Source organism: Pygocentrus nattereri, chromosome 3, assembly GCF_015220715.1.
Source record: "Pygocentrus nattereri isolate fPygNat1 chromosome 3, fPygNat1.pri, whole genome shotgun sequence".
Lineage (NCBI taxonomy): Eukaryota > Metazoa > Chordata > Actinopteri > Characiformes > Serrasalmidae > Pygocentrus > Pygocentrus nattereri.
The window spans coordinates 30096922-30123548 of NC_051213.1; the positions used below are offsets into that span (position 1 = coordinate 30096922).

General features: G+C 38.5%; 1 protein-coding gene across 1 annotated transcript in view; it reads left to right on the forward strand.

The window, feature by feature from the left end:
- The window catches only part of kcnh2b (potassium voltage-gated channel, subfamily H (eag-related), member 2b), a 302801-nt gene that overhangs the window by 261860 nt on the left and 14314 nt on the right, over positions 1 to 26627 (forward strand). The window contains exons 6-10 of the mRNA XM_017712338.2: positions 15335 to 15754; positions 18548 to 18938; positions 23955 to 24154; positions 25494 to 25746; positions 26322 to 26515. Of these exons, the coding sequence (XP_017567827.2) occupies positions 15335 to 15754; positions 18548 to 18938; positions 23955 to 24154; positions 25494 to 25746; positions 26322 to 26515 (1458 nt within the window). The remainder of the gene's footprint in view (positions 1 to 15334; positions 15755 to 18547; positions 18939 to 23954; positions 24155 to 25493; positions 25747 to 26321; positions 26516 to 26627) is intronic.

Here is a 26627-nt window from a genome sequence, read left to right on the forward strand (position 1 = left end):
TTACTGCGAAATGGATCTGTAGTGGCAGCTTGGACTCTGATGCACAATAAGTACATCTGTGCACCCGGGACACATGAAATATTGAAACTCTTGGTGGTGGACTTGTACTGACATCACTTTAGGTTTGAACAGATGATTTAAATGACTGTGGCCCCTCACTGGACAGATCACATGCTCGGGAATGGGTTATGCAGTAGCGCTTGAAGCTGAATAATGGAAAGATAGTGAAACCTATGTGCTTACATGCTCCATACATTTGTGAGAAAATGCTTGTGAATCATTTTGCTTTTTAAAGTCCTAAATTGGGATCTGAGCTATGTCCAATTAACAAAGTACACAACACTGTTTTTTTTATTATTTTCCTTTGACTTTTCCCATCCTAATGCAAGTGTATTATCTTATATGTAATCTTCTCAGCAAGATCTCCTAAAAATGATTTAGTGACTTTTTCCAGTGCTGTAAGTTAATGTAACAAGATTTTGTTTAGTCATCATTTAGTCTCTTCTACTGGTCCATTCATAGTTAAATGTTAAAACACAATATAAATGTGAAAGACCAACTGCTAGAGGAAAATTATTTTAAATAATAGAGGTCACTGATGACCTGTTATTCACAACAGAGTTCCATTCAAGAGCAGAATGACTCTTCAAATTGGAAATAGGTCAGAAATGGAACAAACAGGTAGCATTAAAAAGGGGTTCTTTTAGTGATGTCATAGAAGAATGACCTTTGCAAAGAACCTTGGAGTTGGAATCATGGAGTTGAAATTCAAGTTGTATCAGGACATAGTACAGCATTTGTCTGTGATCTAACTCTCAAAGGATGGTGGGTCATACAACGGAGTCACAAAGTAAGAAGAAAGTCTGTATTTTAGAACTGCCAAGTCAGAGTCCTGACCTCACCTTGAAAAGCTGTGGTGTGATCTGAAGCCAGCCATTCAAGCAAGACATTCCAAAATATATACATGAACTGTCACGCATTTGGAACCTCCTATGAAGGAAGTGGACTCTCTGGAAGATCAGATGACTGAACACTCGCAAGAGAACTCCCAACAACGCTCCTATCAGAAATCAGTCATCTGATTACTCACATCGTTCACCAGTGTTGTGTATCACATGGCTCTAAGAGTACTTAAGCTTGGACTTTTAGTCAGTTCATTGTGAAGTATCGTTTCTTTGAGACCTACTGAGCATGTTCTGATTGTTTGTTTGGTCCTGTGTGTATTAACCCTGTGATTCATTTGCTGACTTCTGACTTCTGCCTTGCCCTTCTTGTACCTTTGCCAGTGTGTGTTGGATCTGTGTTTTTGTGACCTTGGCTTGGGCTTTGACTTTGTTTATGTTTTGCCCTTTTAATCAATTGTTGGTTTATTGTCATTAAATCACTTTTGTCTTTTATCTGCACTTTTATCTGCGATTCTATGAACCTTACATGAGCAGTTTTCTGTACAAAACTACTGCTACACTGTACCAACTGATTAGTGGCTACAGATCCTTGTTAAAAAAGGTTATCATAATTTATTATTTATACTGAAAAACAATGAAACAGACATATATTAAAATCCCAGTTTGAGAAAACATACATCAGTGTAACTGCAGGCTATTAAGTCAATGGATGTTCACCCCTGTGCATTTTATTTGAGCTGTCAGGCACCTGCTCACACAAACCTTTTCGTGGAAGCTATAATGGCTCTACTTATCACAGTAAAACCCTCCTAGGGACAGAGCATTAACTTTAACAGTGGTTATTCTGTATAGTTGAATCTGGAATAGGGGCATGTCTTATGAGCTGGAATATCAAGACAGAGGACATGAATAAATCAAAAGAAACTCCTGGGGTGTTTCCAAGCTAGCACAGAATGCTCTCATTAAATCACCTGCAGTGATGTAGTAATATGCTATTATGAGAGCACATTTGCCGGTTCGTTAAATGGTCCCTACACAAAAGTTGAGCGGAATCCATTTTTTCAATTATCAGCATGACAGTTTAAATGTCAGTTCATTTCCCCCTTTTCCCTTACTTTTTAGAGGATGTGGGCCAGTGTTTAGAAGTTTCTTTTTTCTGATTAGAGGTACTGTTGTAGAATTTACCATGGTTGCAGTTGCAGTCAGGCAAAATCTGATTTTGCAGTAATGTGACTCTTGCAGTGGGCCTCATCCTGTTATCTTTCATTTTAAACAGTTCCTACCTTTACACCCTGCTTTACATTTCTCATGTCACACAGTAGAGATCCGACAGGGATGATAAGGCACACCTCAGTAACAGTTTTAAAAATATGGGTAGCAAAAAGGATTGTTTGGAGGAATGTAACTTTTTGTTCCATAAAGAACGTTTTGTTGGATGGTTCTGTGTGAGACGGAAGATGCCTATTTAAATCTTCCTTAAAGTCTGAGGAAGTCAGGAACAATTCAGGAACTTATTATCTTCACTTTTCAATGTCATGTGAGCACATCAGTGGCCCTTTATGTTGTTTATTGAAAATTTCATGATTAATGGACTTGAAATGCTTGAAAATTGCTTGAAATAAAATCTTTTTATATTAACTCCCATTAGTGGTAAAGAACATTTGCCTTGTCAAGTTACCGTTTTGAAGATATTTTTCTTTGGACACCGACAATATGAAGGCTGGTAGTGGTATCACTGGAAACTGGGATATTAAAGCCCAACTCTGTACTCAGCTCGTCTACAAACAGTGTCTTGTGGATCTTCTTTGGAGCTTTTTTTTAGGATTTATTAAATTTATTCTCCAGAAATAGCTTTGTCTTCCCCTTCCACTTCAAGTGGAAGAGGACCATGTGGTCACTGAGTGGAACATACAGCAGCAAATCATAGGGACATATGGGAGATAGTTCCAGACAATCAGCAGCATAACTGCTGGTGGACTCTTCCACTAAGAGCTCATGTAACAGTTTCTGACAGAGCTGGACTTGTGGATGATTCTTTAGATAAGCATGGCCTCAGAGAGCCTAAGGCCTGCTTCTGCTCTGAGCACACTATGTATGTGACCCACATTCTGATTTTCCAACACTTTACATTGGCGGTTTCTACTCCTATAAAAAAGTTGTCTCAATCAAATAAAGAGTCAACTCACTTTGTATAAAATGTATTTATATTACATGGGCCCATTTTGTGGAAAGCTGAATTTTCCTCACTTTTTAAATAAGAATTTACCATTAACATGGTTAAGCTTTCAAAATGTACCATTCACCTGCTTGTGCATACAGTAAATATATGTAAATTAACTTGTCTATATATGTCCATTTATTAAGCCTATAGGAGTTTAACCCCATCTATTCACTTTGAAATTATAAGGAATGTTTCAGTCCTGACTTCTTCGTTATTGAGTGAAACCAAACTAGGGCAGAGATCAGAACAGAGATCATTTACATACATCAGTTTTACAGGCACAGTAACAAAAAACTGTCCAAATGAAGAGGATTTGGAAAATGTTAAAATGCACAAATATAATAAGTGGACCTCGCTCAGGGGAGGGGGGGGTTGTTTAATTTTATTGGCATTATGTGATTAATAGACTTCATATGAGGCCTCATGACTGATGATGCTGTAGCTGAATAATTTCCAATAAAGGCTTCTTCTGTGTTCCTGCTGTTGACCCCTCATAAATAGCTAGCAGACAGTCAGCTTTACTTGCTCAATGCTGTTTCTGTCTTCCCAGCATTCTCTGGTCCACAGTGATCAGACAGTACCAATGTTCTATAATAATAATAATAATAATAATAATAATAATAATAGTAATAATATAATCTTGTCCCAACCTCAATGCACACACAGCTCATGGCCAAGTGGGTGAAGACCTGTCACATCTCAGCAGTGCATGTGAATGTATTGCTGTTTCAATGCTTTAATCTCTCCAGCAATCTTTCTTTACCACACTCTTCTGGTAGAGAAATTGGTGAATAGCTAAAGGGAGATTACCATGTGTGATTTAGGTCTCTTTTAATGGAGCTCATCTATGTGTGCACACATACAGTGTGATGACAAGAACATATTTGAGGTCAGTCTTGTTTGATTTGTGCTGCAGGCTAAAAGACACAGAATTGTTTGTTTCCTTTGTGTTTTTCATGTGATTTAGTCATAAAGGCGTACAATGTGAGAGAAGCTTAATCAATCTTAAACCTGTTATGTTCACAAAAGCTTATCTGAGGATTAATAGTCATAAATTATTGTGGTTGGCTGAATAGCTGTTTTACATGCTATTTTACTTTATTACTAGCTAGGTTGTAGCATGTGTACAGTAATAGTATGTAGAATTATGTGTAGAGTGAAACAAAGCTTAAGCATTTCATTCATGATTGTGAAATAATAATCAAAACTCATCCTTCTGCAAGTACATATGTTGCGTGAGCTAATAACAAACATTACTGAGTGCTGCCCTCTAAACAGGTTATAGCACCAAGGTAGATTTTAGAACATTTGTCCTTTTATGTAAGATCAATGAATTTTGTTATGGCTTGTCTCAACAAATATATTTCCTGCTTTACTATTATTTATATTCATTTGCCTGAATCCAGCACACCAAATAAAACTGTAATAAGTTTGTGAAATCTAATGACAGAGGAAAATGATGGCTTAAATAATCACAATCAACTCAAATAATTGTTATCAGGCATTATGTAGAAATTGTGACAGGTCTAATCAGCCTATTCTTTGAAAATTTGAAATCAGGAGTTGTGTTTTCCTGACTGTTCAATTGTCCTTATGTAAGTATAATGTGTTACTCAGTGAAGAACATTTACATTCAAATTACGTCCAGAATCTAAAGACTGTATACCCATCAATGACTTTTCACTCAAATGAAATCGTAATAAAATATCTCCTCTAAGAAAACAAACATGTTATTACATTAAAGTTTAGAATCCACACCTGCAACAGAATTTCCACAAGTGAGAAATGGGTACTATCCAATTACAGGATGCATTTGTTGTTGAGGGCAACTTCTAAGTGTTAACCTGTTCTATTGAGGTAAAGGTTGACGTCAAAAGAACTAGATGTAAAGGTGTTAATACTTTCAACCTTTATTGACGTCAATATGTTGCCTATGAATGACCCTTTAGCTGTCCAGAATAGACTGTAAGCTTCTGGAGGTCTTGGCAATGTCCTTGTTTGTTGGGGCATGTTCAGACTTTTTTTCCCCTCAGCTTTAACATTGCTGTGAGGCCCAGTGCCAAATCAATCAGAGCGTGTGAAATGGAAGAAGCCTAGGATGAAGAAAGCTAATCACCAGATGGACTGATTTTATGAAGACAATTAACAGCCATGTACCAGGCAGCTTTGAAGAGATATAGGGTCATCCTGAAGCTTTGGTTCTCCATTTGGAACATTGATTTGCTCCCTCCCTTGTCATGGCTCATTTCACTGGAAACTGCTAAAAAGAAAAGCGTTTTTAGAAGAAAGGTCAGAACTAATAGCTTTAATTAGTCGAAAATGAAAGTGAAAAGTGTGAAAACCACTCTTCCTCAAATGCAGAAACTTGGCTCAATGTGAGGGAACTGAAATTAACAAACGGGTACCAAAGGTTCCAGTAGAGGCAAGGACAGGGGCACTGAATCAGAGACTTTTACCTTATGCTTCAATCAGAACTCCAGAGTGAGCCAAAAGAGACCCAGAGTCATTCAAATCATGCCCACAGAGGGAAAGCAATGAGGCAGAGCAGATTAAGGCTGAGGAGCAATGTTTTACCACAAGATGGGTCTCGTGGGTTTCCTGTCTTTGTGCCTGTTTAATTTTTCAGGACTGCTGCTCTTGGATGAAGAACGTGTTTGTCTTAATGAGTTGCTGCTTTGCTTCACCATCGAACTCTGACAGTGGAGGCAGGCCCTTTTCTTTTCTACCTTATACCCTGGGCTCTTTCTACCTTTCATGTGCAGCACACTTTGGCACATCTCTCGTTGGGTAGGGAAAGCACTAGAAATCTATATTTCATGTCTGCAGACCCATATTTGGCAGGGTTTGCCAGGAAAAAGCTGCCAATAATGTATTCATTAACAATCACTGAGTTTTTAGACACCTGCACAACCATGTCTTCCGAGTTTGTTCCCTCTTTTCTGCAGTAACAGCCTCTACTCTTCTGAGAAGGCTTTAAGCTAGATGTTGGAACACCGCTAGGAGGATTTGATTGCACTCAGCCACAGTAGCATTTGCGAGGTCAAATACCAGGGCAAGATGGTTACTTCTCAAAGTCTCAAAGTCACTCCAGCATATCCCAAAGGTATTTTGTGGTGCTTCATCACTCTAGTTTCACTTCCAAAGCTGAGGGTCTTTAGACCCCTGTCATTGATACTTGACATGGTGATCTCATGGTGTTCATGTACACCTGCTTCAGAGTCCTATTCTATTGGCAATGCTTTTCTGTGGTCAAATAAGCTATGCATGAGCATTAAAATTCACTAATTCTGGATGTCCAGATTCTTTGGATGATATGGACGATGTAGGTTATTGAACGTACAGAATTTACAGAAATATGTTAAGGCTAAATTTAAGATTAACTGCAAAACAGTACTAGAATGAAAAGTCATTTAAACTATTCTTCTATAGGCCATTTAAAGCAGATGTGATATCTACCAATGGCTTTGTCCTACATTATGATGAATTTACCTCTTAAATGGCCAGGACTGGTCCAGGATTCTATTTTACACTGCTATAACTTAACCCCTTCAAGGCTTATTACATACTAAGCCTTATTATTCAGTAACTACAGGGACTCCAGTGCAAATTTGCTGAGTTATTCCTGGATTGTAGAAGTCTGCATTAAAACTTTGTGCCTGCTGGTGGGCTATGGCCTTTTAAGGGGTTAAGAAGAACTCAGCCAGCTTGCTTTGTTTTCCATGCAAGTACTGAATGATAGGCCTTATGATGTAATAAGTCTGGAATTTTAAGGGGTAAAGTGATTAAATTTGAGTCCCTTAAACAGATATCCAAAAATGCTACCACAGATCACAGATTTGTTTGGATTACGTTTATATTAAATAAAACCGAGAGCAAAATCTGGATGTACTTTTGTTTGCAACAGACAATACAAGCAAAAAGTCAAGCTAATAATAAAGAGACCTATGTGGGGTTTGGGAATCCTAGCAATTTATCTTGACATTTTTGTAGCGCCCTGAGGATATTTTGAAATCCTATTTTCTTTTTATTTTTTTTAATCATATGAAAAGTTAAAAATAAGCCTCATGTGCCCCTGGAGATGGGACAAAGTGGGCTGAGCCCAGATTCCCTGCCTGTCTGAACCTCTGGGAAATGAGCTCTGATGAAAAGTGAGAGCTGAGGGAAGTGTGCTGGCTTTGACTGCACTGAGGCGACACTGAGAGAAGGGCCATATCAGGTCAGTTCAGCAATGTCAGGAGCTGGAGAATATTTTGTTGCATGGCTATAACAAAGATGTCAGGTGAAGCCTGTAAAATGCAGGCTGGGTGAATGGACTTTCTGTCTTAAGATGAAATCAACCGCCTTCTTTATTCTCCTCATTACTTAGAAAACATTTAAAGTACAAAGATTATATGGCACTGAATGTAACGTGTTGTGATCAAGCACCAAGACAAATTTAAAATACAGTAGTGTCTATGGTGACTACACATTATTCTCATATTTAGTTGCATTTCTAAATTGCATTAATGATATAGAAATGCTGTACTGAGAGAAACCCTAACTAATCCATCCAAAAGTAAGAAATAAAAATTTCACACATTTCTCTCTTGCATTGAAAGGAAGGCTATGTTTCACTGGAAGCAAATGCGTGATTTTGATGTGGCATTTAACGGTGCAGCTGTGGAACGAGGCAGCGAGCAGTGAGTGAGTCAGTGTGAATTTTAGTCCTGAGGTTAGCACTCCGCCCCCCTCCCCTGCATCATGCTCCAGCAAGCCATTAGCTAAATGTGTCAGAGAAGCAGTGATTTCACCACTCCGCTTGACCCTACATCAACCCGCTTGACCCCAACATTGAATCTCTATGTGAACCTCTATTTCTCTATTTCACAGTCATCTGTTGATTATTCTTTTGTAGTGATTTAATTAGAATGCTTTAAACTGTAGGCTTTTAATTGTTATAAATTATTGATTATCTACTATAAATGTAATATGTATTTTATGATAAGAGTATGCATCAGATGTGTAGGCCTTTTACAGGCCCTTAGGTTTTAAGGGGTTAAATGTAATTTGTCATGCTGGCTCAGATAGTCAGTCAAATCAGGCATTGATTTATGAAACCTCCTGCTATAGCAGTCGTCATTTTAAACCTTTTAACATTTTAAACATTTTATCATAAAGGTTTTTGCTTGTGACATTTATTGTAGTTTAGGCTACATTTTTTGTGGATTAGAAAAGGCTGAAGCTTCTATGTAAAACTTCGAAGTTTTCAATTTATTCAGAGCAGTCATTGCCATCTTGGATTTTTTTTTGCATATTTAATATTATGCCCTCTCTGAATTGCAAGCTATGAGAACTATACTGTTGTGCTTGTAGTATTCATTTTGTTGCTGTGATCAAAACTTTGTTAACTCTATTTTTAAAGTCTGTTTAATGCTGAATGGACCAACAGAAATGGTCCAATATGACTTATATGTATTATAAAATCTGGTTACTGCACCTTAAAGTTAATTTTCCATCAAAGTTCCCTGAAGTTACCATTTTGGAGAGTCTAAGATAATTTATCACATCATTTTTGTTTCAGCCCACAGTCACCTTTTAGAGGAAATGTGCAGGCAGTGTGTTGCCCATAGTACCTTTGGCCTTTTCATGGATAAGTGAGCCCTTGTCATCCCAGCTGCTGTATAGGACCGAAAAAAGTCAAAAGCTTCATGCTGGGGGATGTTTCTGTCTCTATGAGTCACATTTCTATAAACACAGAATGCTGCTGGGCAAGATCACACTTAGGGCTTTTTTCCCTCTTGCTCAGACATTCCTGTGACTATATCTAAGAACAGCACCTGTTCTCACTACCAGACAATGAAGGTGGGTGGAGTGCACCTGGTGACCTCCTGAATAGCCTGCTCTTACTTCACCTGCCCTGCTGAAAAAGTGCAGGCACTTTTTCGACTGTGAAAATTGCTCCCTGTTAAAGGGAGGCTGCCGTTGTGTCTTAGGTACAGGGAAAACTGGGGGACTCCAATGATTTAAACCATAAAATCATTGAGATGTACACACTCATTCAGAGTGTTTTGATGTGACATGGTTTATTACAGAGAAGATGGTTGAGCTATCTTGAGTGTGGGCGTGATAGGAACCAGGGGCTGTATTGCAGAATGCATGCATTTACACCTGGTCAAATGCATCTCTGGATAGTCCGGCTGAAATCTGATTTCTTTGTAGGATGGAATATGCAAATCTGCTTATTACTAAATCAAAGTAACCTAACTGCAGTTTGACTGATATTCCCTGGGATGCACAATAAAAAAACATGATTGATGAAAATTCAATGAGATGCTTTTGGAATGCTGTTGTCAGAAGAAAACCTACCTTCAAAATGGTAACTTTGCAGGAGAAGGAAAAACCCTACTTTACTTTTAATGTAAGTCAAAGGAACCAGATTTTTTTCCAAGTAATTTTGGGCCATTTCTTTTAATCCATTCAGCATGAAGTTTACATACATTGTAAAAGGCAACAGACATTTTCAAATTATGTCAAAAACTGAAAAATTGAGGAGCATTTTGCAACGGACCTCTTCATTTGGTCTGAGTATGTGCAGTGTTGATTTTCCTTGCAAAGTTTTAAATGTGCATTAGTCTGCAATTCTAAGCTGTATCTCCTAGTAGTTTTCCTTTTAGTTCTTGCTAGTTTTAGTTTTTTCTGTCTCCAGTTTTGATCTTAGCCAGTCTTCTAATTGTGATTATGGATATGCCTACATTATACCTTCCAGTGTTTGAAGAGAAATGAAGGAAATGTAAAAAGTAATAGTATAAATAATATAAAGATTCTACCCCATTGCAAGTTTTTCCTAGAATCATACATCGAAGCCAAATCCGTTTATTAGTGTAACAAGCTCTCACCCATATCGTGCTTTGACTCTCAAGTTACAGAACACCTGCAGTCAGATGAATACATAGGAGATGTGAACAGCATACTGGGCAAGCACATTTGAAAGAAGCCCAGGAAATGGTTATGTTTTAAGATTGAACATCAGTGTAAATGGACCATGCTGTTTTTATTGCTTTATCGCTGAACTGCTATCAAATCAAATGATGTCTTTTACATTTTTGTCAAATTATAGCAAGTTACTGGATTATGGGTAAACTTTACAATGTACTTAGACCATACCTCTGCACAACAGCTGCAGCTCACGCTTCGCACTGCATCACAATCACCATCTGCAGTCCTGTCTTGTTGCAGTGCGAAGAGTGAGCTGCAATGCTGAGAGTGATTTTGAATGATTTGTAGTACTGAGAGTGATATGCAGTGCTGAGAGTAAGATTTAGCACTGAGAGTGAGTTGGAGTGCTGAGAATGAGACAGAGTTCTGAGAGAGAGAGATGCAGTGCTGAGAGTGAGCTGCAGTGTTAAGAGTGAACCTCAATGCTGAGAGCTAATCACCATTCATACTTGGCATTAACATGTGTTCTGGGTGATCTGATCATTGAATCAGTGGCCAGTTCTAGGGTATGATGCGTCTTGGAAACACATTGTGATCTGATTACTCCAACCACCTTCTGAAGTGGTCAGGGATGCATGTGACTGCATATCGTGTTAACATTTGATTCAAAGAACCGCCTTAATCAGCTGTGTCAGCACAGCAGAGATGAAAACAGCTGCGTGGCTTTGTTTTTCATCTCCTCCACTATTTGTTTACAAGAGCTCTAATAAATGTGCCCCATTTTTCTGTATTGCATCCCACTTACATCCTCAATACCTGGCATGGTGCATGACTAATGCATGTAATCAGAATGTTCATTAAAATAGAACAACCCCTAAACTTACATGGTGACTCACACGCAACTAGGTCCTTCCATTTTCAGAAACTTACTAGTATTCAAAATAGAAGCCAACATATAAATGAATAAAGAAAGAAATGAATTAGCAGAGTGACAGAATCTTTCCTAGCTTGTTCTATTAGATAAGCAGCCCAAGTAGTGAGCAGCATCTGGGCTGCAGCCTCAGCTGGGTAACTGCTCGTCTTTCTGTCTCTTTCTGCCAGCCTTCTGCTCTGTTCCTGAAGCAGTTCCTCCGGGCATTCTTAGAATGCACATTACTGAGCCAAAAGCTCATTAACCCTTCTTACTGACATTTTGCTATATATTTGAGTTACATTATGTAACTATGTATTACTTCTGTTTTTGTATCAATTTCAACAAATGAAAAAAAAAAGTAGCAAAATGTAAAGAATGTTTTTTCCTTCAGTGAATAAGACTGTACATTCAAAAACTTTTTTTTTTCTAATTTAAATCATGATACAATATCTCCTCTTTGACATAGAAATGTAAATGTGGTATTAATTAAAAGTTCAGAATCCATGCTGTTAACAAAATTTCTTTGATTACTTCAGTGAGCTACAAGTGAAGAATCATTTATATCAAATTTTGACATGATTTTGTTGTGACTGTTAAAAACTGCAATTTAGATATTAGCTATTGCATACAGTTGGTTGCAGCATTTTCGTACCCCAACAAAGCTTAAGCTGCTGAACCTCTGATATCAATAGTGTAATGTACCCTGATTTTGTTTAGCTTATTTATGTCATATCTGAAATAGCCTAATTCATTTTCGATTTAGAAATCCGAGTAAGCAGCCTACATTTGAATATTACATTTATAAAGGCACTCAGAAGTAAATACTCCATACTAAATCTGTTTGAGATTTGTGTTTATCATTTAATGGCCTCTTTATTCTTCCATAATTGTCTGTTTGTTTATTTATTTATTTGTTATTTTGTAAACTGTTGTTTTAACCAGGCAGTCCTGTGGGCACTAATTAATTAGGACATTTGTGTCCAGTGTTTGTTCATGTGAAATTGGATAATATTTGAATTCACTCATTATTTGCAGACATTAACAACAAACCTAAGGCCTGTGCACTGAATCGTATCTGAAGAGAAAAAACAGATGTGGTTATTATTATTATTATTATTATTATTTTTATCTAAAAGTCTCTTTGCATGTGTTCAGTGTTCTTAAAGTTCTCCTGACAGCAAGCAGTTGGGATTCCTCCAGTCTGTTAATGTCTATTGATTTTGGTTGGGAAAATGTGTGTGAAATTATGTTTGCATATACAGTACTGTGCAAAAGAAAGAGACCATGATTTATTTGCTTAATTTACAGTCAAAATGGCCAGTAATCAAGTTATTGATTTTTCAATATAAGGGAAAATTTCTGAAAACATATGTAACATAAAAATTGCACAGAAGCCTCAACAACTACTCTTTGCTTTATAACAGCTTCCATTCTTCTCAGACAGACTTCTCAATTCAGTTTTTCAAAGAAATCTGCAGGGATGTTTTTCCACAAGTCTCTGCTTCGCATGATCCAAATCATCCCAAACACATTCAATGAGATTGAGGTCTGGACTCTGGAGTGGTCAGTACATTGTTCTAAGAACACCAGCAGCTTCTTTGTTTGATCGGCACATTTTCTTCTTTTCGTCTATGTCTTTTTCTCAGTAACAGCTTCTTATCAGCTACACAGCCTTTCAGACTGGTGTTGAGTTGTCTTCTCACCATGCAGGGATGGACAGAAACACCTGTGGATTTTTTCAGATCTGAAGCAAGAGTGAAGCTTGGTTTTCTCCTCTCTCAAAGATGAAAGCTTTAAGTGTTGTTTATCTGGTGGTGATGATTTTTTGCTTTGATTTTCCTCTTCTGTATGCAAGGGCACATCTTATGTTTCCTCAGAAGGTCTTATGAAAAATGAATAGCTTGTAATTAGTGGCCATTTTGATTGGAAATTAAATAGGTAAAGTTTGGTCTCTGACTCTTGCACCATACTATATTAGTACAAACACCCTTGCACCGTACTATATCATTACAAACACATTTAGATGTGCATGTGTGCAAACCGGCCTGTGAAAATGTCTTTATTTATGCATGTGCGTATCTGAGGGTATTTATGTATAGTAAAGCAATATGCTTGTGCAGATGGAATAAAAAACAGTCAGTCTGTTGCCATCTTGGGCGCTGTGCCCAAAAGAGAGACGCTACTTTATATAAGGCCACCAGAGAAAGAGACAGAACATCAACAAACTTTGGCTTTGCAAGACCCTTTCCTTTTATCTGTTGAATTGTACACAGTATGCTTAGACTTTTTAAATACAGTCATACTGAACACATTCAGGAGGTTGGTGATGAGAATTGTGAGCGCATGTGTGTTGGAGTACATTTACACCAACTCATGCTAATCTATTTTTTCTTTGTAATGTTCCTTTCTATTCGGGATTGTCACAGATAATACATGATCTTCCTAAGTCATAATCTGCTATGAAAGCTCACACACGTATCTGACAGTTTGAGTGAAATCATCTTGCATTCAAAATATGATGAATATAACAATGTTGCTGAGGAGCTGGAAAGATCAGGGGATAGAAATGAGACTGCGTTCAGTCATCTGCAGCTGACGATTACAATGTCGGGCGACTGCAAGACTATTTGCTCCTCAGGCAAATTTAGTGTGTAAAATAAACACTGGCGCTGTGTATATTTCAGACTGTGTGGGTTGTGGTATCAGGAGAACTATTAAGGAAATTTGCACTTAAAAACTTTAAGTAAGAAATCTTTTAAGATCATGTGTGTAGTTCCTTTAAAGACTAATGTAGATGGATGTAGATGTAGATTTCCCTGACACTTTTAATTATGTTGGAATCGTGTTGGGCACCTTGCCTTGGAGACCTTCCAACATCAAAATTGATCTTAAAAGTACAGTCCTGCTCTTCTCTTCATCTCTTTAAATGCTGTTGTAAGTGCCAGCAAATAGATTATATAAAGTAAAGTTGTTTTTTTGCTTCTTCTGTAAAGTTACAGTTTTGGAGATATGAGTTTTCTTCTGACAACAGCGATATATTCCATACTATTTTGCAGTTATATTGCTACATTCCATTCATTTGAGTGGACAAAAGATGTAACATGATGTTATTACATAATGGAATCCAGGGCTCACCTGAACTTCGACATGAAAATTACATGATTTCCATAGGGCAAATAGTGAATTTTCATCACTGACGTCAAGTGAGAACAAGAGAGGCTGCATGCTTCACACGTCATTTTACGTCATTCGAACACAGTAGCTGCCCTTTACATGATGAATGGACCAATAAAAAACAAAATTGCTTGGAATACAATTTCTTTACATTAACTTACATGGAAATATAGTGTTTTTGGTTACTTCCAATTCCTCTGCTCTTGCTCTTGTTAGTACAGTTCATGGGTTCTTGTTATACTGGAGGCCCCTGAGGGGATCTGGAGCTTTCCACTTTCCTCTTGCTAGTTAGTTAGGTATCTCCCAATCACTGTCTAGCAAAGTCTCCCAAAAGTGTCCTCCAGTGCTAACGTTATTGATATTACTGGCATTTCTGACAGTAGTGGTGCCCTTTGCTTACTTAAGATAAACAAATTCATGGCAGTGTAGTAGCTGGAAATCATTTTGGTTTAAACAAGAGAGCCTCTGTGTCTTGCTATTAAATTTGCTATTTAACAGCTGTATTTGAATAAGAATACTATAGTCATGGAGTCACAGCAACATACAGTGCACAAGCAGCTGACCTGCTTGTAAGTATGAAAGTGCATTAACAATGTTAAAAAAACTTAATGGTATTAATAATTTATCACATTTGCATGTTACAAAATGTTACTTTTGATACCACTTATGAAAACATGTTGTTGAACCCTTGATGGGATTTGATGTGATATGTTAAGACCCACAATATTCTAGAATTTTGCTGTTGGGATGCTGTTTTATGAATGAAATCACCCCTTGAAAACATCTTTGGAAGGCATTACTAACAACTAATATAAGTGGATGGCCAAGACAGATGTAATTACTTTGGAATGATGTTGAGCACCAGGCCATTGAGAGCTTCCTTATAAATGCCTGTATTCTCAAATGTAAAGTAACAAACTGACATTAGGCACACAACAAAATAAAGGTGCAAAATGCACATTATGTGTTGTGGTAATTTACATAATTAAATCTGTGTGATTTTACTGAGGAGGCTGATTTTATGAAGGAAATTACCAGCTGACAGTCTTTGTGGGTTCCCCACGCGAGGACCCAAGGCCAACTTCTTCACTTCTTAATAGACGGCTTTCCAAGACAACTAAAATTATTTTGAATGATGTTGGCTGCTTTGCTTTAGAAACCCCTGTGATCTCAAAAGTAACACTCTTTTCTTCTTTCTCTGTCCAGGTGTTGTCGTTAGGCGCTGATGTCCTCCCTGAATATAAGCTTCAGGCCCCCCGCATCCACAAATGGACTGTGCTGCACTACAGCCCTTTCAAAGCTGTGTGGGACTGGTTGATCCTGCTGCTGGTCATCTACACGGCCATCCTCACACCCTACTCAGCCGCATTCCTACTGAACGACGTGGAGGAGAGCTCAATGTCAGGCTGTGGTTACTGCAGCCCGCTCAGTGTGGTTGATCTCATCGTGGACATCATGTTCATCATCGACATCCTCATCAACTTCCGCACCACCTACGTCAATGCCAACGATGAGGTGGTGAGCCACCCGTTGCGCATTGCTGTGCACTATTTCAAAGGCTGGTTCCTCATTGACATGGTGGCTGCTATCCCTTTTGACTTACTCATCTACCGCAATGGCGAGGAGGTGAGTGCTGAGGCCAGGTGAATCTTGGGATATTGCTGCTGCTTTAAAGTGATAAAAAAAGAAAGATGTAGACAATATTCATCTTACCCCAATGTACCTGACCAGCCAAAGTTTGGTGTCAAAGTTTCCTTCTTTATTTAAGCATTGCTGGTATGAGGTTAATGAAGCTTACAAGTGAAGCTTAAAACCCACCAGTTAGCACTGTGCATAGCGCCTGTGGTGTCTGACTCTGTAAGAATGTTGCCTATAAAACTAGACAAAGGTGCAGACAAAATCCAGGCTTCAGTTTGCATGGTGCTGCTAATTTGAGCTTCTTTGAAGCAGCTGTCTAGCTAGCTGATCATAGCTAAATAGGCACTGTTACTATTTTCTTCTTACTTTAATGTGTATGTATATAAGTATCTATTTATTAAACTTAATGTTGTGTTTATTTCATTACAAGTGCCTGTCTGCTAGGTACTTTAGTTAACTGGTGTCAACCCATAGCCTGTGGTCTTACCAATTAAAATACGGGAGATAAATGGCCATATGTGACTGTGATATGGGAAATCTAGTGTAACACAGGTTCCCCTGGAACAAGAATGTTGTTTGGTTTTTAAAGCTTACTAATCTGATCAGACTTAGGGTGTAGTATGAAGTTTTGCTGTCACATGCATGCTGTACACAGACCAATCACTTGCCTCACGTTAATAAAGAGCTATAAGAGAAATCAGGGCATTTCTTAAGCAAAATTAGAACTTACGGTACTTATGAAGGGTTTTTAAGTTCTCTTTTTCACTCCTGCTTGTTAGCTACATTAGCCTTGTGGCTCTGTGTCTTGACTGACTTGGCTGAAGTTAGGGGGAAATTCTAGATTTTATTTCACTTTATAACACATTTTGGCATGTTTTCTCACTTTACATCAATAGAAGGAATTTCAATTCTTTTATATCGCTAGTTTGCACAAAAAAAGTGAAATTTTTGTCATTTTTTCCTTTTTCACATAAATTGAATTACAGAGTAACCTTTTATATTGTGTCAAAATTACATGATGGCTGGACCAGTAGAAATGGTCCAAACTGGCTTGTTCTTGTCGCATTAATTTTTTAAAGACACAATTGTTTGTTTATCATAAGCAGGTGCAAAAAATATAATTATCAATAAAACCATGTCCTGTACAGAAAAGGAGCCTGTTTTGAGTATGACTGGAAACAGTAGAACCAATAATGTAAGATCTTTTTTATCTTTGTGCTTAAATAGTCTAGTCAGCTGTGAGGGAGGAATTTAAACTCCAACACTCCACTCATTCATGCCCTGAGGGGTGAAACTAGGCTGCATGCCAGAAGTCTAATCACTTTGATATTTATTTGTTTTATTGATGTAGTGGCCTTCGTGACATGAGTGTAATCGCAAGGAATGAACGCAGCTCTCTGGCAGCTCAGGAAGAGAGAATATTTATGACTCCTAGTATATCACCGAACACACCCCAGCCACACAGGGCAAAGCTCTCTATTCCTCTACTCTTTCTTCTTCATTCTTTCTCTCTCAACATCTTCTTCCTGAAGTGATTTAATTCACTTATTTCTAGTCTCTTGCTTACAGTATGTCTGAACATAACAGGCAGTGATATGAACACCAGTGTGTTAGTAGCTTTTTAGATTATTATGAAGAAAAGTGGACCATTGTAACAGCAGGTGTATAACAAATTGAAGACTAGCAGCTCTACCTAAACCCTGATGGGAGAAGTCCATTGAGCTTAGAAATAAATTGTGTTAAATGCTGAACTACCTAGACTTCAAATCAGTGAAACACATGTACTGTGAATGAAAGCGTAGATCAAAATCAACTCCTAACACATAATGACAGTGCTGAAATCTGGGGAAAACAAGACTACGTGACTACAACAGCTTCCAAAGTCTGAAAAGTAGCATAGAGATTGGGCTTTAATCATAATAATAGAATCAGAAATTACAGTTGGATCAGAGCAAGCTGTGAGAGCTTAAGAGCCTCGGTTTTAATGATATGGTGCATCTTAATTTTCAGTGCCAATTACAGGAACAGTTGATGGGCTGCATTGGCTGAGTTAAGCAAAAGCTGGAAATGTTAACAATATGCTTAGTTCCTTACTTGTGCACTTCAAGGAAGTCCTGCCTTAAACTACACCATTAAAAAGGGTGTTCTTCATAGGTTCTTTAGTAAAGGTAATGTTTGTATATAGAACTCAAATAACCATTGGAATGTTTAAATGCTAATCATATCATAGTACCACTGGAAATGCTCTCATGGCAATAAGGAAATTAAAACAGCTGGCAAGCACTTATGTAGCGGCTAATAAATACAGATGTGATATTCAGTAGTAACACTACCTGCATGGCTTCTTTGTACATTAGCATAAAAAAAGAACACATTTCAAACAGCCCACCCATAAGTATCCACTCCAAAGCCCCTGTATTTTTCTCTGCCACCTTCAAAATACATCATCAGAAGATGCCTTTTTCTAGTGTTCAGACTAGGAACTATTTAGAGCACGCTAGAGACTCATGCGGCACCACTGTAGGAGGCAGTGTTTGAAACAGATGTAGTAGTGAGTACATTGTCAGTTTTGTCCAAAATGTTCCTCTGAATATGTAAATTACGACCTGGAATTATAAACTAGTCTACTTTTTTATCCACAACACTGCCTTTACCTCAGTCTATGAAGGCCTCAATCAATTTCATAGTTGTTTGTCGACTGAGTACATAAACTGGGTTCCTTAGATCTACTTATGAGTATTTTTATTCAGTTTGGATTTCTCTGTCTTCTCCTCTTTCAAGACAACCACTCTGATTGGCCTCCTCAAGACGGCACGCCTCCTGCGCCTGGTGCGAGTGGCGAGGAAGCTGGATCGCTATTCGGAATATGGCGCTGCTGTGCTCTTCCTCCTCATGTGCACCTTCGCCCTCATCGCCCATTGGCTAGCCTGCATTTGGTATGCCATTGGCAATGTAGAACGCAGTCGTGCTATCGGTTGGCTCCACACGCTGGGGGATCAGCTTGGGAAACCATACAATATCTCAGCCCCTGGCTCAGGGCCCACCATCAAGGACAAGTATGTGACAGCCCTCTATTTCACCTTCAGCAGCTTGACCAGTGTGGGATTCGGCAACGTCTCCCCCAACACCAACTCGGAGAAGATTTTTTCCATCTGCGTCATGCTTATTGGATGTAAGTATCACTGACATGAACTCAAATACTTTAGACACAGCAGGCAGGAACATACATTTTGGCCACAGTGACCATGTTTCATTACATTTATTTTCTATAAAAACATAAGCAACCTGGCCAGCTACTGATAAAATGAAAACTGTAGAACTGGAGAAATCTTAAATGAAGTATATTGTTTATTGTAATCATAACTGTTAGAGCAATTAACTTTCAAACCAATTAATTTAATACTAACTAAGTTCCTGTCAGCACATTTCAATGCACACCCACTCAGATATAACCAGCTTTCAGAGCATTTACCGCATCCTCCTCAGGTGCTTTTTTCTTGTCTTTTCGACGCCACCTTGGTTTGTTTTGGCTCCTTGCCACTTATTTCAAATGATCATAGGATTCACATATGAAAACAGCTTCATTTAATAAGTACTGTTGAAAGTAGCAGACAAATTAATTGTGTATAAATTCTTATGTTTATATTTGTTGGTTTATATATGTAAACCAGGCCTGGATCTTTAAGTTATAGACACCTGGGCACAAATGTTTGGCGGACCCCTACCTGGTTACTTTTTTTGGGTGGTCAGTGATTTTGTTTCATATCATAGCAAGTTAAAGAAGGATTAAGCAGCATTTCAAGGTCTTCCGCAAGTGCCTATATTTTGCTGATGATATTTTGGTGTATTTTAAATAAATAACAGCCAGTTCAGGTTGTAGCAAAATGTTTTTTTAAAAATGAAATAAAAACATAGGCATTCTTTGGCCCCATCACTGGGACATTTTTGACTATGGCCCTTTTAGTGGTTGAGTGTGGCACCCCTGCTATAAAGCATACATGTGTTCTTCTGAAAAACAAAAATTAACCCAGTAAAGATGATATAAATTACAATTAGATAGCTGAAATGTGCATAAAGACAGAAAAAGGCAGCGGACTTAAAACTGGAACTGTCAAGCAGCCTAGCTAAAGCATACTGCTGTGGTGGTCATAGAAATGTATGTTTGTTTCCATTTATATCTTACCTCTGATGATGCATATCATTGCCAGCAAGGACAAATCAACTGTTTACATTAGATGGTTGACATTTTATGTTGGGCTTTTGAAATAGGCATCTTCTACTCTGTCGAAGTTTCAGATCTCACTTTTACAGATCAGTCAGGCACATCCCTTGAATAACGGGAGCTTCATATGCAAGGTACATTCACAGGGATGCTAGCTCAATGCTAAAAACTTGAAAGCTTGAATGAGATAATGAAAGATAGCATAACAGTTACTAAGCATTGATTAGAAGAGAAAAACCAACGGACATTTAGGAAAGGTGAAGAGAGTATGGGACAAAATTACACTGTGTCCTAACAGCAAACCGGCATTCAAATTTAGTATTACATTGCATTGCATTGCAAGGCTTGCAGGCTGTGTACGCAAGAAACGTCAAATTTGTGAGAAGTCAAAATGTAAACAAACCACAAACCCTGTGCTTGTATTTAATAGAGTTTGTAACAGGTTACATTTTATTCCCCACATTTACCATCAGTAGTCTAAATTACATAGTTAAAAAAGCATTTTACTGCCGTGCAAGTGGGCAGCTCAGTTATTCTGAGTATCTTTACTCACCTACCCTACACTGTCAGAAAAAAAGGTACTGTGCAGGTATATTTTCATTCATCAAGGTACATACAGTGTAAATGTACTCTCAAAGGTACAACGATGGTTTTAAGGTCCAACTGTGCATCTTAAATAATTTTTCTGTGTAAATGTACATATGTGTACCTGTTCATAACCTAATATTTTAAAACAGAACAATCTGGCCAAAAGCCTTGAGACAAGACAGGGTAGGTGAAATCAGTACAACTTAAAAAATATAATTGTAATTGAATATGATATAATCATGTTCCTTAAGTAAAGGTACTGAAGACATACCCTTGAGGGTACTGTCACAATTGGCCCCTCCCAGTCTTCCATGTGCGTCTGTTTACCTTCCAGTCATGTCCATGTGCTTTTTTGTTTTGATTCCTTCCCAGTCTGGCCACTTGTTTTCTGACTCCACCCCAATTGTTTCTACCTATTTTTCACCTGTGTCTTGTGATCCCTTGTATCCCTTGTGCTACTTAAGCTATTTGTTTGCCCCTTGTTTTCGCTGGTCTTTGTTGTTGCTGCTGTTGGTTATTGGTCGGAGATGTTAGATGTACTGTTTGAAGTGTATTGTATGTATTGTTTGTGCTGTTTGGAATTCAGTGTTGTGTTTCGTTATGGCTGCCCCCCCTGCTCTTCGCGTTGGCTCTCTGACCCTAGACCGTCTCGACCCTGATTTTGGATTTGCCCCCAAAAAATCTTGCTTTTCTCCGCACATGCGTCTGCCTCCTCATCGCTCCATGCCGTTACAGGTACCACCACAGTGACATGAGGGCTACCACCACAGTGACAGTTTAGTACTATTCTTTCATAGACTGTGAATGTCATCTAGCACCAAATGATATGGTTTTCACCTCTAACTTCCAGCATTCTGGCTGTGTCAATTCTAGATTGTTTACTGGAAAAGTGGTGGAAATCCCTCTCATCTCCAATTCTTGGCAGAGTTTCTTCTCATGCATTTTAAGGTGGAATTGAAGAGTGACGTGGAGCATCAAACACAGAAATTGGGCGTCCGTCAATAATGGGGTTTTGCTGTTGTCGCTCGCATTGCTAGCTGTTAGGATACAGTTTTAGTACATTTTGTTTGCTGTGTTGCTATAGTAAATTTCCCACATGTAGTGAAAACAGCTGTTTAGAGTTTCCCATAATTGCTCGCAGGGCTCCCTAGAGGCTCAGACCCCTGGGTACATACCTATAAAACTCATTGGATGATCTGGGCCTGATGCTAACCCATGGTAACTGGCCCACTGGGAATTGTCCCAACTCTTCTGATTACCCATTCTGGTACACACGTCACAGCAAGTGAACGTTCTTACATAATCCATGAATATATCGCAATTCCCTAGACTTTGCCTTGTTTGGTCACACAGACTAAGTTTCTTATTTGTTCTTTGCATTTCTGTACACAAAAAAGAGCCCATACTTGTTTACTTATTTGTTTTTATTTTGTAGCGTGCAGTCTGTTTAAAGTGCACACTCCATTGCCATGCTGTTTACCAAGGACATCTGCATCATTATTATAGTATCTCACAGTAGGAGAGTAAATGACATACAAGTCAGTCATTTGCAAGAATGCTCATTTTTGTAATTGCTCATTTTTGTAATGGGCCTATGGGGCGTCCTCTTGTTCCTGTTCATGAATACATTTATTAGTTCATTTTGGTCAGATTTGATAGAAAAAATTAATAAATAACAAAGCAATCTAATATCCTCTTACTGCTAACTCCCACATTTATCACACCTGCATTGCAGCAGTGCAATTTCCGCCATAGAGTACCTCAGGACACCTGCTGTCGATGCTGTTCAGATGCTGTTCAACTGTAATGAGAGGGCTTAAGTTCAGGATGAGAATGGAATCAGCTTGATCTCCTAAACCTAACGCAGTCAGTCCAATATGTAAGATGCCCCAAAGGGAGGAATATGTGATTAAACTATTATAATGCCAAAACTGAAGATTGTTTAACTCCCAGCTGTCTGAAATTCTGAAAAGATTATTTGATTATCACAGAGGTTTAGCTTATGTTGCTTATTATAGGATATTTTTTTCTTTAAAAAGATCAATATGTTTGTATTGACTGGTAGTGGGTTCTCCTAACATTGCAGCACCAAGAGAGCATCATCATTTGACCACTTTTTAAGTAGCTGCTGTGATGCTTTATTGCTTTATTATTGCATTTTCATGTAAATTTTTTGTGCAAGGGAGAAACATATAAATATTGATATAAATACATTTCATTGTGTAATAGCTATGTAATTAATTATGTCTTTATTCGGTTACAAATTGTATATCAAAAAGACAGCAATAACTAGATTACTAAGGGTTACATGGCTTTAGATGTACACTTAGTATTTGAAATATATTTAGCACTGCACAGTACCCTTTTCCCTCAGGCACAGGATTTTCATCTCTTGGCTTAAAAACATGACTGCTATTTAGACTTTCACACTTGGACATGATTTGACAAGTGAAGTGCTGCATTCATTATGAGAGAGGCTTGCTTACTTAGATTTTCAGTGTCCCTGTTGAAACCCACTTTAGCTAAAGCACCTAATTTAAATAACAAGCCTCCTGGTCCATTAGGTTTACTCAATATATTTGCATTTGACATACAGAAATTAGGAACACACTGATCACACTTTTTCTCTCCAAATACCTGAACTCAGAAACTCAGGCCATTTTTAAATCTGTGTTCAGGGAAAGACTGCGATCACAGAAAGGTATTGTAGTAGAATGAGACACTCCAGAGCAGCTGCACATCAGCCTAAGCTTACCATGCACAATGCCAGGCTTCTACTAGATGAGTATAAAGGACCCCAGCACTGGGCCTTGGAGCAGTGGAACTGGGTTCCCTGGAGTCATAGACCACCTGCCAGTGCTTTTGGAGTGCCTTTTGTGACTCAGAACTGATCATGCAACCTCAATACCTGACTTCACTAATGCCCTTGTGGCTGAATGCAGTCAAAGCCTCACAGCAGTGTTCCAACATCTAGTGTAAAGTCTTCCCAGAAGAGTAGAGTCTGTTACTGCAATTGTTATTGTTACTGCAATAAACTCCTTATTAATACCCTTGACTTCAGTAACTACACATCGCATTTTAACTATAAAAGACAAGAAATAAATTAGGTTTATGACAAAGTAAGTTACTGTATGATGCAATACAATTACACTTTAATAACAACTGTGACTAAGAAACAGTATCAAATGTGGATCAGTCATGTCTAGACAACATCAATTTAATGAGGTCAGTGTCAGTTTCTATACTGATCCAGTATATTGGAACCGGTACATCACTAAAAACTTTGAATTGTCTCTTAAGTTATTGAAATGAAATGATTGTGATATGCTCAGCTATACAGTGAGAAGATCTTAACGGTCATTATATCTCTCTTTTCAGCCCTCATGTATGCTAGCATCTTTGGGAATGTGTCAGCAATTATCCAGAGGCTGTACTCAGGTACAGCTCGATACCACACACAGATGCTCCGCGTGAGGGAGTTCATTCGCTTCCATCAAATCCCCAACCCGCTCAGACAGAGACTGGAGGAGTACTTCCAGCACGCATGGTCCTACACCAACGGCATCGACATGAACGCTGTAAGTCACTCACAGATGTGTATTGTTAAGCCTTTGGTTCTGCAAGATAAGCAGATGAATTCTTACTATCAAATCAAAATCTTTTAACTGCATTGTTTAAATTTATTTGGCACAATTTGAAAATGGCAGCAGCCCTGTCTTTTACATCATGTGCACATTTCATGATGAATGGACCAGTAGAACTCTTGTTATATTATTGTTTCTTACATTAATGTTTATTAAACTTTTTTTCCTTCTCTTCTAAAGTTCCCATGTTAGAGGTACAAGGTTTTGTTAGGACATTGACAAAATACATGCTAATGTAACAGCATCTTGGTTTTTACATTCATTTTCAAGTTGAAGAATTCAGAGCCATCACATGAATAATTCACCTTAGAATTACTTTCCTTTATATTCATAGCTTGTGCTCTGGGTTTTCTTTTTTGGCAGAAAACTGCTTTATACAGCAGTCAAAAGCCCATGCGTTAAAGAAAAAAGATCTGGATTTCTTTCAAAGACTGTGTTATTTGCTATTTCTCTGCCAAATGGAGCAGTTTAATAACAGTCATAAGGAGAGGGAAAACAAATGGTAAATCCAGTGTCCGCTCCACTCCGTTACCTTCACTCATTATATTCCTCATTATGTTGTGGTGAAGGACCAGTGGAGCGTTTTGTATTGGAAAGCGAACACTCTAATGACTGGAATGGCTCTGGGTGAAATTGGGCCCTCTACTCCACCCACCTCATTCAGTGTCTCATTAGCAAGTGATGAGGAAATATGGCAAAAGCTAATGTCCAGAAAAGGAGAGAGACACTTTGTGATGAAGGGGGGCTAGATGAGAAGGGAGACATTAGACAAGAAAAGGATAGCGTGACCGATTTTGACTGATCATCTGAGAATGAGGTGTAGGTTGCTGAAGAGGACTCTCACCTGACCTTTATCAAGCCATCAGTAGTAAAGCAGTATGTGTACAAAAGAACACTTTCTAAACACACGTTTCCGTTATTTTCCACTTAATTAGGTTCTCCCATCTTGTACCTGCACTCACTAGCCACTCTGTCAGTAGTGTCTGCCATATCAATGCACTTTTTAGGTTTACAGTTTCTGACTGTTGCTGCACAATTTACCATCCCCACCCCCTCGCCACAGCCATCAATGAAAAGCAACCACCTTAAGACCAAGGTAGTTGCTGAGGTTTAACACTGCCTACACTCTCTTTATTAGACAGCTACCTTGTTGTAGGTCAATGACTTAAAAATGGCCAGTGGGTGCAGCTTTAACAAATTTACTAAAAAGCAGTGTCCGTTGTTGTCCCTCTGTGTTCAAGTGCAGTCTCTCTCTCTCTCTCTCTCTCCTCAGGTGCTAAAAGGTTTCCCTGAGTGTCTGCAGGCAGATATCTGTCTGCACCTCAACCGCACACTCCTCCAGAACTGCAAAGCTTTTAAAGGCTGCACCAAAGGCTGTCTGCGTGCCCTGGCCATGAAATTCAAGACCACCCACGCTCCACCAGGCGACACTCTGGTCCATGCAGGTGACGTGCTCACAGCCCTCTACTTCATCTCCCGTGGATCCATTGAGATACTGCGAGGGGACGTGGTGGTGGCCATCTTAGGTAAATTCTGCTTACAGTCCAGAACTATTTTGAGCAAAAGTATCTTGGTTACATTATGTATTTTTGGTATACTGTAAAGCAGTGGTTTGGCTAAAAATCTAATTCACACGTATTTCCCCAAATTGTTCTTCAAATTTACTGAAATTACTTTGAGTTCATTAATTTCACATAGACTTGCCTACCTGCTTTCTGACACTGTATGACATACAGCTAAATTTTCATATTGGTGTATCATTCATTTTTGGAACAGTTGCTTTGGAACATTGTCTATTTATACTTTGGGTTTTGTGGTTTTAAGGTGTAGTAGATTCAGGAACTATGTGGAAATGTGGAAATAGGAAGTGCTATGAAGAAAGAAATACTGTGATTTATTTATTTATTTGCATGTATGTGTGTGTGATTTTGCCTACTACACTGCCATCTGTTGGCAAGACTACCCTTCCTATTTTACATCAGTAAAGTTTACAACAGGAGAAATACTTGTATTTCTTAAACATAAAAACAACAAGAAATTGCCTTATTTTTTACAGTTGTTTGCATGCGTTTGGTTTGAGAATAATCGTCTTTCTTTTCAGGAAAGAATGATATATTTGGCGAGCCCATCAATCTGTACGCCCGGCCAGGGAAGTCCAATGCTGACGTTAGGGCACTGACCTACTGCGACCTGCACAAGATCCACAGAGAGGACTTGTTGGAGGTGCTGGACATGTATCCAGAGTTCTCTGACCACTTCTGGAGCAACCTAGAGATCACCTTCAACCTCAGAGATGTGAGTAGTACTCACCCACAGTTACACTCTCCTAACTTTCTCTTGTCATGGCAGCAGGCACTTTGACATTTTGGTCCAAAATGTCTGACACCATCAACATCAGATCTCAGAG